At 34.1% G+C, this 16033-nt stretch overlaps 1 protein-coding gene across 4 annotated transcripts in view; it reads right to left on the bottom strand.

Moving 5' to 3' along the window:
• Nucleotides 1-10088, bottom strand: part of grid1b (glutamate receptor, ionotropic, delta 1b) — a 737476-nt gene extending 727388 nt beyond the window's left edge. For all 4 annotated transcript variants that reach the window (XM_021480270.3, XM_009306536.5, XM_680591.10 and 1 more), the window contains exons 1-2: nucleotides 9739-10088; nucleotides 2658-2813 (exon numbers count right to left, since the gene is read on the bottom strand). In XM_021480270.3, coding sequence (XP_021335945.1) covers nucleotides 2658-2813; nucleotides 9739-9817 — 235 coding nt within the window. In that variant the 5' untranslated portion in view covers nucleotides 9818-10088. The remainder of the gene's footprint in view (nucleotides 1-2657; nucleotides 2814-9738) is intronic.
• Nucleotides 10089-16033: the final 5945 nt, after the last annotated feature.

Below are 16033 nucleotides of genomic sequence, written 5' to 3'. Positions count from 1 at the left end.
TTTATGCAGAAGACCCAGCAAGACTAGACAATGGTAGGTTATGATTAGGCCCACTTGGAATCTGTGTGTGCAGAAATCTGTAGATTTTTGGATAATTATTGAGTCTATTTATTTACTTGTGTAAATGTGTGTACATTTGTATTTATTCAGTTTTTAACTACATTTCAGTAGTATTGTTGACTGATATAAAAATGGTCATATCATTTATTTACAATACAGTTTGTCTTTTAGTAGATATACTGCTTTGACGTGTTTTGTTTATAAAAGAAGTGGATCAAATTGGATCTGCATTGTATGCATTAAATAAAAAAAAAATAAATGATTATGTCTTTACTTAATTTATTAAGTTTTTAGTTACGATACTCCCAAAATCATTCCACATAAATCCGCAGATGTTTTTTTTTTTTTTTTTTTTTACCAAATTCTGTGCAAAATTATAAAAAAATGTCCGCAAATTCTGTCTTGCCCTAATTATGACAGAAATAAAGGTTCAATGGCACCAAAAAAAACATTACAAGCATTGGCAGTTTTGTCCATTTTTTTGGTAATAATTTTTAATCATAAAATTTAATCTTTTTTTTTTTTTTTACGTAATACGTTTAAATACAAATAACCGTTATTATTACAAAATATAAATTTCCTGCTGTGGAATGCCTCAGTTTCAAAATATTTCCCAAGTGGTTTAATAGAGAGAAGATTGTTTTACAACACATAATAGTTTTAGCTAAATAATATAAATATATAAAATAAACACTTAAGAATATGTAAATATACATAACATAATAGCTTAATATATTAAATATAAATAGTTTTGATAAATTATTTATTTTGTCTTAGCCATGATGTCAAAATATTATTTTTTATTAGCTATTTTTGCAAGACACTTGTGTTGCATTTAAGGCGCAATTTAAAAGCTTAACTAGGTTAATTAGGCTAACTAGGTGGGTTAGGTTAATTAGGCAAGTGACTGGACATTAATGACTGTGTGTTCAATGAAAAACTAAACATATTTGTTCAGAGAACAAATAATGTTGACCCTAAAAATCAACTATTATATTTATTTTAAACTGGCTTTATTCCAGCCAAACTAAAAAAAAAAAACAAAAAAAGACATTTAGAAGAAAAAAAAAAGAATAAATAATAATAAAAAAATATGCTCTGTCAAAATCACTTGGGAAATGTTTGAAAAGTAAATAATATATATGTATGTATATATATATATATATATATATATATATATATATATATATATATATATATATATATATATATATATATATATATATATATATATATATATATTATTTCTTTATTATAAAGTGCCATCTAAAATTTTCTTCTATAATGAGCATTTTTCCAAGACTCCAGTATTTATGTTCACTAATTTCAGATTAAAGGCAATGGAAATGGATTAATTGACATTAAAGGGAAATTACTCAACTTTTTCACGGTAGCCTGAGAAAAATGCTAATTTTAGGAGAAATCTTCAGATGGCACTCAGATGTTTTTGCATCTGAACTCTTCATATGTGTTTGTGTTAGTTTTAGGCACCTGGGTAAACAAAATAATAATAATATAAACTAATCTAGACTACATTTTAAACAATAGTAGTTTATTTTGCCATAAAGACATTTCATAACCATCAACAATTCTAGGTTTTAAAAATGATATATTTCCCTAAATATATCAGTCAGACGCTGTGATGAATTTTCCCTTGTTTGTGAAACAAATCAACATACACCAAGTTCAATTCTAGATGCAATGCTCGACTGTCAGAGTAAGGATGTTCTCCAAGTGCGCTAGTGTTATTCCTCAGGTTGACATGGTGACATCTGGGAAATAAAACACCTCACCAAACCAGCCTGAAAGACACCTATTACACTGAAAGCAAAGAACTGTGGAAAACAGACTGACAAAACAAGTGAGTACTCAATGATTGGAGACCAGTTGATAAAGGTGTCTGTAATAGTAGAGGGAAAAAAAGACAAAAACCTCAGCAAATACTACACTATATCAACATCAATAGCTCACTTAGATTGATCCCAGTGAGATACAGTATATATAGTTTGTTTTATTCTTTTTCTTCCTTTCCCCGTAAAAAAAAAAAAAAAAAAAAACAACACAGAATATTGTGATGGAGGATATTTTGTAACGGAAATAATCATGGCCATCATCTTCGTCTTCACTCCCAGCATCATTAACTGCCATTAGCCCATTCACAAGAAGACATTCTCTTTCTGTTCGCCTTTCAAAAATGATCTTTTGGAAAGCTCAGGCTTCAAAGCACTCAACCGCAATTATGTGGAAAATTGTTATTGAGTCCAGCTTGACTCAATACCTCCACCTAGCTCTTCTTTCACAGAAGTGGGGAAGCTTCAGGTGGAAGCCTTTGAAACCAAATGTCACCTTTCATTCGGCTTTTAAGCAAATACACATACATTTCCGAGACATCTTTGGTTGCCGTAAGCAAGCTCTGAACAAAAGCAGAAACCCCGGCGATGTACGTCATTTCGACTTTAAATGTCTTGTTGGAGAGTTATTCAAACCGCCAGACAACAACTTGCATGTCATATCTGTTTTTTTAGCATATTCACACAGACGTCAGGGAATGATGCGGTTCGAGAGAGTCAAGAGAAATAACACAGTGATTCACTTACCTTCCTGCACTGCCTGAAAGGGGTTGTTGGGCTCGATATATTTTATGGAGTGGGTGATTTTCTCGCTCTGCAAAATGTCATCGTTGAGGCTGAGGTCAGAGATCGCCAACTGAAACACCTCATCATCCCGTGCCGCGTTCTCCTCAAAAATGGCACCTGCGGGCATGTGCAGATAGTTATCTGAGTCTTAGTGGAGCTTAGAAAGCAATTGCCAATTTGCATACAAAGGGCAATTCGCTCGCTTGGTTCATCTTGCTCAAAGGTCTGTTATTTGCAAACATTTGAATTAACCAAGAGCTGCTTAAAAGCACATCCTAGGTACTTATTTTCTATCCACGTGTGTTTTCTCTTGGATCAAACGCATGACCTTGACATTTCTAGCACCTGCCGAGCTACAGAAACTCATCCTCGGGGCTCAATATGAACTGTTGATTGTTTAACAGAATATATATTTAATACAAGGACACCTGCTTTTTTGTTACTGTGTATACAGCAAAACAACGAGGACGCTTTTGTCTTGAGATCAGTGTCAAAACAAGATGCTTGTGTTTATTTCAGCGCTCAACAAGGACTGTTTAATGCTGATGAGTTAAACGGTGCTGCTGAATCATTTAAATGTCAGACAGCTTCCTCATATAGTAGAGATTATTTCAAAAATTAAAAAGAAGCTGTGATAGTCTTGCAATTTGGAATTTTAGTGCCATAAATGTTCAATTGCACTTGTATAATTTCCAGTCTTTATTGCTTAAAAAGAGTCAAATGAATAAAGAATCAAAACTGTATTAGTGCAAAACAGCTGTTTTGTGTTAGGCAGCTCTGTTTATATTTAGCCCTTATTTCTTTTGTGCATTACAAAAGTTTGTTTTATTATTTTCTGATTATGAGTGGGATTACTTTTGTGTTTCTGGATGGATAACTGAATCATTTAATTAAATGATTCAATCAAAAACTGAATAATTCAGAAAAGAAACACTGCAGAGTTGATATAACATGCATACATGTTCTTTGTTCTCATATATATATATATATATATATATATATATATATATATATATATATATATATATATATATATATATATATATATATATATACATATATATATATATATATATATATATATATATATATATATATATATATATATATATATATATATATATATACATATATATATATATATATATATATATATATATATATATATATATATATATATATATATACATGAGCAATCCCATGCAAATGTCAACCTTGCCATGAAAGAAAAAAAAAATCACCAAAAATATGTAAACTGTTTCTGGGTTTTTTGGGTAGGCAGGTATTTTACATTTTTAGAAATACTCAAAAATGTCTCTGTCAATGTTTTCAAATTATTCTATTTGATTCCCTAAAGTCACAGAAGTGGCAATTTCACATTTCACATCCATAACGACATTTTTTCCTCGTAAATGTGAAAATATTAAATAAAATAAAACCAATCATTTTTGTTTATTAGAGAGTTTATAATTTTGACCTTAAAATTGCATTTAAAAAACTAAAAATTGCTTTTAATCCACCTGAAATAAAACAAATAAGACTTTATCCAGAAGAAAACAATATTATCACACTGACATACTATGAAAATTCCCTTGCTCGGTTAAACATAATTTGGGAAATATTTAAAAGAGAAAAAAATCAAAGGGGAGCTACTAATTCTAAATTCAATCGTATATATATATATATATATATATATATATATATATATATATATATATATATATATATATATGTGATGCATCGATTATAGATTTTGGTTGTACGATTAAGTCAAAGAAATAATCACAGTTACTACACTATTATATTATGAATCGATTAACTTCAAAACAATACTAGTTAAGAAAAATCACATGAAAACTTCTCATATTTTAACGTGTTGTTTCTTGTGGCTCAGTAATCAAATAATACAGATGTAGAATACATAATGTAGAAGTGCACCGCTTGAGAGGATTCCAGAGAACTTTGGTTCTGACCACAGTTGTTCCCAAAAGGTTATAGTATTACGGTTGCACCGTATCTTCCATAGTCAAATGAATTCGATAAAATGCACTCAACATTTTCATGCTAGAAAGCCGTTTTTTTATGCTAATATGCTGCAACGGCCCCTTTTAATCAATGTAGCAAATTTTGAGTGAACTTTGATCTCGCCGCCTTCAGTCTAAACGCACAGTAAGAAATCACAGGCAAATCGGTGCTCGTGCACGTAAGTGACAATCACACAGTATGAACGATCACAGACGTGATCTGAGAGAATCGACAATGAGCATCGATGCCTGTGAGATATTTGCCTTGCTAAATATCTGGAGCTGTCGGCGATTCAAATCATGCCGTGTGAAATGAGTTCTGACTGAAAATAACATCAGGGATCGCCTACAGCCAATGAGAGAGCAGCATTCACTTGTGTGTGTGTGTATACCTGCAGGCCAGCGGGAGGTTGAGGAAGAAGTTAAAAGCGCTCATTTTCGGATTATTGGGACCCAAGAAATGAAGGAAAAACTAGTGGAGGTTTGACAGAAGCACCCGTGTCGGTTTGATGTTTTATACAGAAAGTTTAAAAAGAAAGTTGAGGAGAAATTGCTCCCTTCAAACCCAGGGGAGTAAATATGTAAATTTTCTACTCCATTAAAGGCTTCTTTCTCATTATGTAGTTAATAACAAAAGATATACTATGTGTTTTTGGCTGTTAAACGTAGTTTGGACGAAGTTGTTGGCGATTCTTCCTATTGTAAAGTCATGCAATGTGAAAGCCTGTCGCCGATACATCTTGCAGTGTAAACAAAGCAGCGACAAAACGCTAGGCCAGATAGTCATGCAGTGTGAAAACATTTGTAATATGACAACTTTAAAAATCATGTAGTCTGAATGCGACATTATTTGTTTTTCTTCAGATAGAATAAAAGCAATTATTAGTTTTTCAAAGCTATTTTAAGATCAAAATTAGTAGTCCCTTTAAGCTCTAACATTTTTCAATTGTCTAAAGAACAAACCATCATAACAGTGATTTGCCTAATTACCCTATCCTGCCTAGTTAATACAATGTGCATGCGTGTTAGTCTTGGTATACAAGCTAGGAACTTCAAACTAGCGCACAGCTGGCATAACTTTGTTTAGTTGCAGCAGTTTTGTTTCAAGCAGAAGCACGATGTTGAGAAGCCTTTACGATTAATGAACCGTGACGAATTAAATCGCGGTTAATTGTGAATTGGTTAATTGTTGAATCGTTGTATATATATATATATATATGTGTGTGTGTGTGTGTGTGTGTGTGTATGTGTGTGTGTTCAGTAATATCACTTTTATGGCAAAGAATAAGTCCCATTCCTGGTCTTTAAAGTGAAATATCTCAACACTTTCATAACTTGATATGGAAAATAAGATTCACCATGCAGTAAAGGCTTTCAACTTTTTTTTTTCCTGCAAGCTAATTGATGTTCAGTACATATAAAACACCCCTGATGTACTTACTCTCTTATAAATGTTAAACATTTCAGATCAAGAAACTGTAGGTGTGTGGTTTCATTTTTACATACAGTAAATCTGCTGATTGAGGATGGGACAGTACTGTACGTTACTCATATTTTGTCATTTTATTCTGACAAAAAAATGAGTCTATAACATTAAACTATACAGTTAATTTTCATTTATTATGTTGTCAGTGTATATCAAATTTTGTGAATTTAATTTGTGTTTGTATTATATTTTATAAATATTATAAAATATATAATATTCTATTTTTTAGATTTAATTTATCCTCTTTGTATTAAGCCAGTGATGTTGGTTGAGTTGCGCTAACATCCAATGTAATAACTTGTTGCAATGCACTTAATATGCATATACAATATGTGTCTCACATTACAATTTTAATAGCTATTTTTATAACTTCTGTAATGTGCCCTTTAACTCAAAGTTAATCCTAACTATATCACAGAATCGGTTCCTGTCTTTACCCATACTGTATCCCTCCTTAAAAACAGAAAAAGTGTTTTGAAATATACCGTAGTAAGATCCCAGCAGGTTCTATCTGCATATAGTTACTTGCTTTGATAGTAGAATAAACGGTAACACTTTATAATAACTACACACAATAAATCATTGATCAAGCATTATCAAATAGTGAATTCATTATCCGTTAAGCATTAACTCTACATTATAAACGTTAGTAAGCAGTTTATAACTGCAGCTACAAATGCTCTATTCTTGTCTTATAACCACATTTAAAATGTGCTTAATAATTGTATTTTCATACTAAGTAAATGATTATTTTTTTCATTACTAAATTAAGTATCGCATTATTTACAAACCAGTTGTATTTAAGTGTAGTTAAGGGTTTTTAGGATCATTCAGAATGTGTTAGTAAATGATTAATAAACTATTGAAATCAACGTTTATATATCTTATTATTCAGGCATATAATAATAGTCAACTAATATGTTAATAAATGCTTTATTACCTCAACTTCATGCAGTTTTGTGACCTAATCTAAAGTGAGGACTATTTATGCTTTATAAATCCATTATAAATGACAAATAAAGGCTCAGAATCAAATGAACTATAATCTTTGCAATCTTATCTAAAATGTAAAATTACTGTAAAGTTTAAACATTGCTGAATAACAAGAGTGTCAAAATACAACAAAACTGGATAAAACAACAATATAATAATTAAACAAATTAATAAAATGTAATGTTTAAACTCTACAGTAATTTTATTTTAGATAAGGTTGCAAAGATTTATTTTTATTTGAAGTAGAGTTTCATTTGTGTATCTTTAATTGAATAGGAATGAATAATGCCATTCTTCCTGTTTAGAATTTAACTGAGCCTTTATTTGTCATTTATAAAGGATTTATAAAGCATACATAGTCCTCACTTTAGATTAGGTTACAAAACTAGGTGAAGTTGAGTTAATAAAGCATTTATTAACATACATAATAACCATTAATATATGCCTGAATTATAAGACATATAAACGTTAATTTCAATAGTTTATTAATCATTTACTAACACATTCTGAATGATCCTAAAAACCCTCAACTACTCTTAAATACAAACAGTTTGTAAATAATAAGATACTTAATTTAGTAATGAAAAATTAATAATTTGCTAAGTATGAAAATACAATTATTAAGCACATTTTAAATGTGGTTATAAGTCAAGAATACAGCATTTGTAGCTGCAGTTATAAACTGCTTAATAACGTTTATTATGTAGAGTTAATGCTTAACGGATAATGAGTTCACTATTTGCTAATGCTTGATAAATGATTTATAGTGTGTAGTTATTATAAAGTGTTACCGAATAAACTACAGCAATATAGTCAAAAACACCCAATACAACCAAACATCCTTAACTGATGATCCATTCATTTGTATTAAAATGACTGACAGTAAAAGTGTGCAGCAAGTTTTATGTAGATTAGCGTGTTAAAGCTTGACATTTAGAAATAAATGAGAGAAATTGAAAAGCTTTTTTTGTGTGTGACCAAAATGTACCATGTTAGTGAAGCCCAATAGGATGGGCAGGTAGACAGGTAAAATCTGGTTGATGTATCGCTGCAGTGTTCATCTTATTTAGCAGAAATAGGGGTGTCGCATCTGTTCATCCTAGTTGCCAGTGAGAGCAGCCCGGATCCAAACTGCCTGTACTAGCCTTCCAATTACCAGTTTTGGATGTCCGTTGCCTCTGTAAATCACTGCACCACCCTGAAAATCACTTCATGTCACCCTCTTCATTCAATGGACGGGCTTATTTTTCTTTTGCCTTTCGGAGCCAAATTTGGTCAAGATGATAAGGTGAGCGGATGCGACAAAGTGGAAGCATTGGGCACTGGAGAGGCTGGAATTTGTTATTTCACCTGAGTTGTGCACCTGCCTATTACACTGTCACAGATCCACACTCACAAGCAAGAGCTTCGGATAAAAATATCAGATGACCTCATCTCAAAAGGTGAGTGTTTCGGCCTATACCTATGCAACTGGTAGTAAAAGGCTGGAGTTATTCTGTACATAACATCTCAAAGGATTATTCTGCACTGCATACTGCATCCACCAAAGTAAATACACTATTGAATGCTTTTATAACTGCTTTCCTGAATAATCTCCAAAGTCTTGGTCAATATAAGTGCATAACTCATAAAATAATTCTGATTTGTTAAAGCTAAAAGTTTGGATAAATATAGACAGTATAAAACAACAACTGTGTCAATCTTGATCACGCAAATCACTGATTTGATTCTGAGACAGTAGTTTTGATGAAGGCCAGTTTGATGACAATGCTACTGCAGATCTTAAACAATAAATAAACATGATGGCTTTAACTGAGTGGACAACAGATTTAGAAAGGTATAAATCTTTTTGAAATGAGAGGCAAGGTTTAGATTTGAGTTCTTCATGACAACCGATGAGAGCCACAGCCACCCTCCAGCCTCCCCTCTATTCCTCATCTCTGTTGCTGTTTGAGAGCCAAAATCTTTATTTCCTCACGTTTGGCGAGATAATCAGAATGCTCAGGGTGTCCGGCACATGCAAAGGGGATTGGTTAAGATGACATTTACGGCCTGGGATAGCCAAGAATAAGCATTTGTCCCCTTGTCATTTATTTACTTCAGCATCCTTTATTAAGATTTCCCTCACGTTCTATACAAAGTTCAATCTTATAGATGGGAGGGGGAGAGCAACCCACACACATTGGCTTATACTTTGCCTTATGACAGACGCCTCCTGTTTTCCAACTTACCTGAAATCTGCGATTTACACAATTTATGCCTTCCTCGTCAACAACAAGACAGGCATTAGACTAGTCTTGTCCATGCATGTGTCAGTGCAATGGATCTACCGCCAATCTGAACAAGAGAGACGTTATCATCACAAGTGGTCTGCTCAATTGATATTCAGCCCGATGAGCAGGACGCATTTTCAGTGCTTATTTACAATGGACATTTCCCACCGACCCCTACAACACACTTCCCTAAGAGTCCTCGTTCTGGATGGCGCATTGGTTATCATTTGCAAAAAATAAAAGGCTTTTAACAGCTGACTCCTTACCGATGTGAATGATGGAGTCGGCTCCCGCCGAACTGCACTGCAATATTCCAAAAGAAAGGCATATTATCAGCAATTCCATCTTCGCGTCTTTCCAAAGCCGCGCATCCACACGATCCTCAGATGTCCGTTAATTCCCAATGAGTGAGAAAAGTACGTCAAAGGTGCGCAAATGCACCTGTGATAAACCAAAAAAGTGTGGCGGCGTTGAAGGAAAGGGCTAGTGTGTGAGAAACACTGTAAGGGTAATCGGGAAGGAGAAAGGCAGGTCGCCAGTTGGAGGGTAACGGTCGCTTCAGGATCCGGCGCGTTGTCTCCGCAGGTCTCGCTCTCGCGCGGCGCTCGCGGAGTCTGAGACACATCACAAACTCCAAACTGCGGAGGAGGGACACCCCCGCGCGCGCGCGCTCGCTGGATTGTTCGCTCGTTCCAGAGAGAGAGCTCGAGCGCGCGCGCGGAGAGAGATGGAATTCGGCGCGAAGCCGGAGAAAGCTAAACATACACGCAGCTGCGTTAAGAGGACGTTACAGATTTTACCCTCCGTCTGTTATGTTTATTTTAAATTTCAGTCTCGGTAAATAAACATCATATTGACTATTCTATCGCGTTTTACCATCCTCAGTCGATTTTCGCCATAAGCATAGTGTTTTTAAGTTTAACTTTTGGAAACGAGACACCTCTCCTCTGCTTTGGTCTTTTTTCATTTTCGTTTCTTTGATTAGACACAATATGCGCGTTTTAAAATCAAGACATTTACGTTGAATTCCTTTGTGAACGGATGGGAAAGGCTGTGGACAGTAATGTGGAAAGCCGGCGTTTCACCGGGTCTTCGAACCTAGCGGTAACTTTCTTTTGAGTGTTCCGGTGTACTGTTGATTCATTCTCTTTTGGCTGATGATTTTACTCAGTGTTGAATTTCAGTTAGTATACATGCATGCAGCTGTCAACAAAGATGCTACATTCACAGTGACTTTCAAATGGAGAGATGAATGTGGATTTATTGTGCCGCTCACACAAGGACTCGATAACTTTCTTTTTAATCGTACATTCTGTTTCACTGTTACATTTGGACTGGATTATGAAGCAGCCTGCATTTAGACGCTATGCAATTTCACGAAGATGAATCGACCTTTCCACGGCGCGAGACGGAGCGCCGCTGTCAGTCGGTGGAATTCTCCACACAAGGCGTATTTATCTATGTGTCCATGGTTTCATTCAGACGTGGTGTTTAAATTGTGAGGACGTGTTGCGGAGACGATCATCTCTTCGGGCTCGTACAATATACTGCAGTTTTCACAATATTCCATGTTCTGTATTTCATTAATCTACATATTACGTTTTAGTTTTTACATGCATCACTATAAACATGCAGCAGCAAAACTGAACTGATTTTATTAATGTCAAAACTTCATTTAACAAGACAAAATTATAAAGCTAAAGGCGATTTATTAGTTTAATTGTCTATAAGATGCTGTACTAATGATAAGTGCAATGACTTAATTTAATTTCATTAATGTTTCTCTCTTTTTTCATTTCATCATAGCGTTTTCTGTGCATCGAAACGTTTTACAATGTTAATATCAAACCAGTTTTGAAATGGGAGCCATTTGATTTATGGAGCAGAAAGTGAAGGAAAGTTCAAGAACAGGACTGGCTTTTCTACTGCACATCACTGAGAATTTCATCAGCAGAGGAGAAGCATTATATTCTTACTCTTACAATTAAAGGATATTTCTTGCGGCTGAATACGAGAACAGAAATGTCCCTTAATTGTTTGGTTAAGTATATGTGATCCCTTTCAGCACCACACCGTTGGACAGCTCCCGTGAGCTCTGTCGGTCACGAACAGAATTACAATGGATCAGCTATCATCAAGTACTGGACGCTCTCTTTCATGTCATATCTGCATCGGGCACAGGGTTTCACTTATCCTTTAAACAGTTCTTATGATCTAATTATACAGTCTAGAAGTATTCAAAGCATGCAATACATTAGAATAGTATGCTGCCTTGATGCAGTGTGAGAAAGGAAAAAAAGAAAGAACCTCTTGTGTTTTGTGTTGTGATGGCACGACTCGGAAATCTGTCTCATAAATGAGATTGGATTTAAGTGGTAAAATATCTACAACATCTCTGATTATGCTTAGCATATCAGTGGTGTTGTGGATCATAGCGTTCAGATCTATCTATCTATCTATCTATCTATCTTTCTATCTATCTATCTATCTATCTATCTATCTATCTATCTATCTATCTATCTATCTATCTATCTATCTATCTATCTATCTATCTATCTATCTATCTATCTATCATCCATATTTCTATCTATCTATCTATCTATCTATCTATCTATCTATCTATCTATCTATCTATCTATCTATCTATCTATCTATCTATCTATCTATCTATCTATCTATCTATCTATCTATCTATCTATCTATCTATCTATCCCCGTGTGAATGTTGTTGCTGTGGTAGTGCTTGGAACCTGTGGCGATATTGTGATTAATGTCTGAGTGTATGGGGCAAGAAGGCCTGTAATAGAGTTCTCCAGCTGAATTAACTACCTATATGAGTGCAACTAACAGCAGTGGAAAATCAAATGCATATGCCCGTCCAAGGACTGATTTATGTAAATTCATGTGCATATGATCTGAATAAAACTTTTGCAGACAAATGTTGAAGCATTCGTTGTGATTGATTGTCTGAGGTCTTTTCATCATTCTCTGTCCCTCTTTATTTTGTAATATTAATCATAATTAATTTAAATGTTTTTGAATGATGTCTCACAAGAGTTACACTTATTTGATAGAAATAAAACTTTCAATTAGAATTTTAATTGTAGTGTGTGTAAATACATTAAACCCTGTAATTGTAATGGACTTATAAACATTACAAATTGTAATGTGGCAAATGTTCAGCACCATTACACAGTTTTTTAGTGTCACATGATCATTAAGAAATAAAATAAAGTGGTCTATTGGCTGCTAAAGAATTTACATTTGAAGTCTGAGTCAGAATTATTAGCCCCCCTGTTTATATTTTTCAAGACACTTCTATGCAGCTTAGTGACATTCAAAGTCTTAACTAGGCTAAACTGGTTAACTAGGCAGGTTAGGAGAATTAGGCAATATATTGTATAACAATGGTTTGTTCTGTAGACTATTGAAAAAGATTATTTAAAGGGGCTATTATTATTGTTTGATATTATTTAAAATTTAAAGGGGCTCATAATTTGATCTCAAAATGTTTAAAAAAAAAATAAACTGCTTATATTTTAGTTAAATAAAACAAATAAGACTTTCCCTAGAAGAAAAAATATTATCAGAAATACTTAAAAAATTTCCTGGCTCTGTTAAACATAATTTGTGAAATATTTAAAAAAGAAAAATAAATTCAAAACGGGGCTATTAATTCTGACTTCAGCTGTGTATATACACAATATGTATATACATCCTTTGAATTTATTTTATCTTTTTTTATATTTTTTATACACACACACGCACGCACGCACGCACGCACGCACGCACGCACGCACACACACACACACACACACACACACACACACACACACACACACACACAGTGCATCCAAAAAGTATTCACAGTGCTTTGCTTTTATATTATATTTATATTATAGTGTGCTTTGGGTCATTGTCCTGCTGGAAGATGAAACGTCAGCCCAGTCTAGGGTCAAAAGGACTCTGAAGCAGGTTTTTATTCAAGATGTCTCTGTTCTTTGCTGCATTCATCTTTCTATATCCTGACTAGTCTTCCAGTTCCTGCTGCAGAAAAACATCCACACAGCATGATGCTGCCACCACCATGCTTCACTGCAGGGATGGTTTTACCCTGGTGACGAGTGGTACCTGGTTTTCTCTAAATGTAACACCTGGCATTCACTGCAAAGAGTTCAATTTTACTCTCATTAGACAAGAGAGTTTTGTTTCTCATGGTCTGAGAGTCCTTCAGATGCCTTTTGCCAAATTCCAGGCGAGGAGTGGCTTCCATCTGGCCACTGTACCATGTAGGCCTGATTGGTGGATTGCTGCACAGATGGTTGTCCTTCTGTGAGGTTCTCCACAGACGAACGCTGTAGCTCAGACAGAGTGACCATTGAGTTATTGATCACCTCCCTCACTAAGGCCCTTCTCCCCAGATCACTCAGCCTAGATGGCCGACCAGCTCTAGGAAGAGTCCTGGAGGTTCCAAACAACTTTCACTTACGAATAATGGAGGTCGCTGCTCATTGGAACTTTCAGAGTAGCAGTAATGTTTTGTAACCTTCCCAAGTCTTGTGCCTCTAGATAATTCTGTCTATGAAGATATACAATTTCTTTGTCTTCATCCTTGGTTTGTGCTATGACATTCACTGTCAACCCTGGGACCTTATAAAGAGAGGTGTGTGCTTTTTCAAATCATGTCCAATCAACTAAATTCACCATAGATGAACTCCAAATAAGCTGCTGAAACATCTCAAGAATGATCAGTGGAAACTGAATTTACCTGAGCTCAATTTAGAGCTTTAAGGCAAAGGCTGTGAATACTTCTATACTTGTGATTTTTTAGGTTTTTTATATTTAATAAATTTGCAACAATTTAAAGAAATATTTTTCAAATTGTCATTATGGGATATTGTGTGTAGAATTTTGGAGAAATAAATGAATTTAGTCCATTTTGGAATAAGGCTGTAACATAAAAAATGTAAAAAAAAAAAAAAGTGAAGCGCTATGAACACTTTTTGGATGCACTGTGTGTGTGTGTGGATGTATATATATATATATATATATATATATATATATATATATATATATATATATATATATATATATATATATATACAAAATCTATTTATTAAGAATGTATAATTATTACATACAAAATGCATTACAGTTTAACAATGCTGATAAACAAACAAAATGGTAATAAAAATAAAATTAAATAAATAAATATATAAATAAATAAATAAATAAATAAGTAAATAAATAAATAAATAAATAAATAAAACTATCAGTAATAACTATTAAAACCAAAAATAACCATTTAAAGCAGTATGCGTAACAAAAGTTAATGGCTGCTTAAAACTGCTTTAAACTTTTATTATCTCAGAAATAAATTACTTTTTTTACACATTAAAGTAGGAATGTGATGTGTTAAGCTGCAATATAAAAATAATTGTAATTTTGTTTAAACAATTTCAGTCTCAATAAACAGACATGATAAATGCGTTTTTTTTTTCAAATTTGACTCTTATTTTTTGTGTGAAATTAAGTAAACAAGTAAAATTGTTTATATGCTATTTTATCGAGACAAAGCTTTCCAATTAAGTCCACAACAACACATTCAGTGGCTGAGATAAATTACCCTTTAATTAACTTTTTAAGCTTTTAAAACTAACTGGATAATCCATTTTCTTTCTTGTCTATCCATTTTTTAAAGTGACTGTGGTACTGTTCCAATCGTGAACACCACTGAAGTGTTAAATTAAACAGGCACAGAGGGTGTTGTGGCTTCATATCTGGACCGAACAAATCACAACTAGCTCACACATTGTCATATAATATCAGCCCAAGAACCAAAGAGCCCAGAACCCTTTGTGTGATGCTGGGTGACAGTTCTTGGCATTGGTGAGTGATGAATGGACAATCACATTGTCATGTGAACCAAATGGATGGAGACAGTATTGCATGGCATGTTGAGCTTCTATGAATGGTCCTGTTCAAAAAAAAAAAAAAAAAAAAGATCTGAATGGGTGCCATTTCACAATGAATATTTAGCATGCTTCAGTGGCTATACATGTTGTGGCTATTGTTTAAATGTCCCCTCTGAGGGGAATGTTGGCTCATATGAATGTAACCACACTGGCTTGAGCCTGGCTATATGCCGCAGGTACTGTATATCAAAGGACTGTGGGATGGCAGATGACTGGAAGAACAAAACAAGGACATTTTAAAGGCAGGAATGTTTATTAGAAATATTCATAAAGAAATATATATATTTTTATTTTTAATGGCCGAGGCAGTGGCGCAGTAGGTAGTGCTGTCGCCTCACAGCAAGAAGGTTGCTGGGTCGCTGGTTCGAGCCTCGGCTTAGTTTCTGTGTGGAGTTTGCATGTTCTCCCTGCCTTTGCGTGGGTTTCCTCCGGGTGCTCTGGTTTCCCCCAGAGTCTAAAAAACATGCGGTACAGGTAAATTGGGTAGGCTAAATTGTGCAGAGTGTATGAGTGTGTGTGTGTGTTAATGTGTGTGTGGATGTTTCCCAGAGATGGGTTGCGGCTGGAAGGGCATCCGCTGCGTAAAA

Source organism: Danio rerio, chromosome 12 (genome assembly GCF_049306965.1).
Source record: "Danio rerio strain Tuebingen ecotype United States chromosome 12, GRCz12tu, whole genome shotgun sequence".
Classification (NCBI taxonomy): domain Eukaryota; kingdom Metazoa; phylum Chordata; class Actinopteri; order Cypriniformes; family Danionidae; genus Danio; species Danio rerio.
This window is presented reverse-complemented; position numbering and strand designations above follow the sequence as displayed.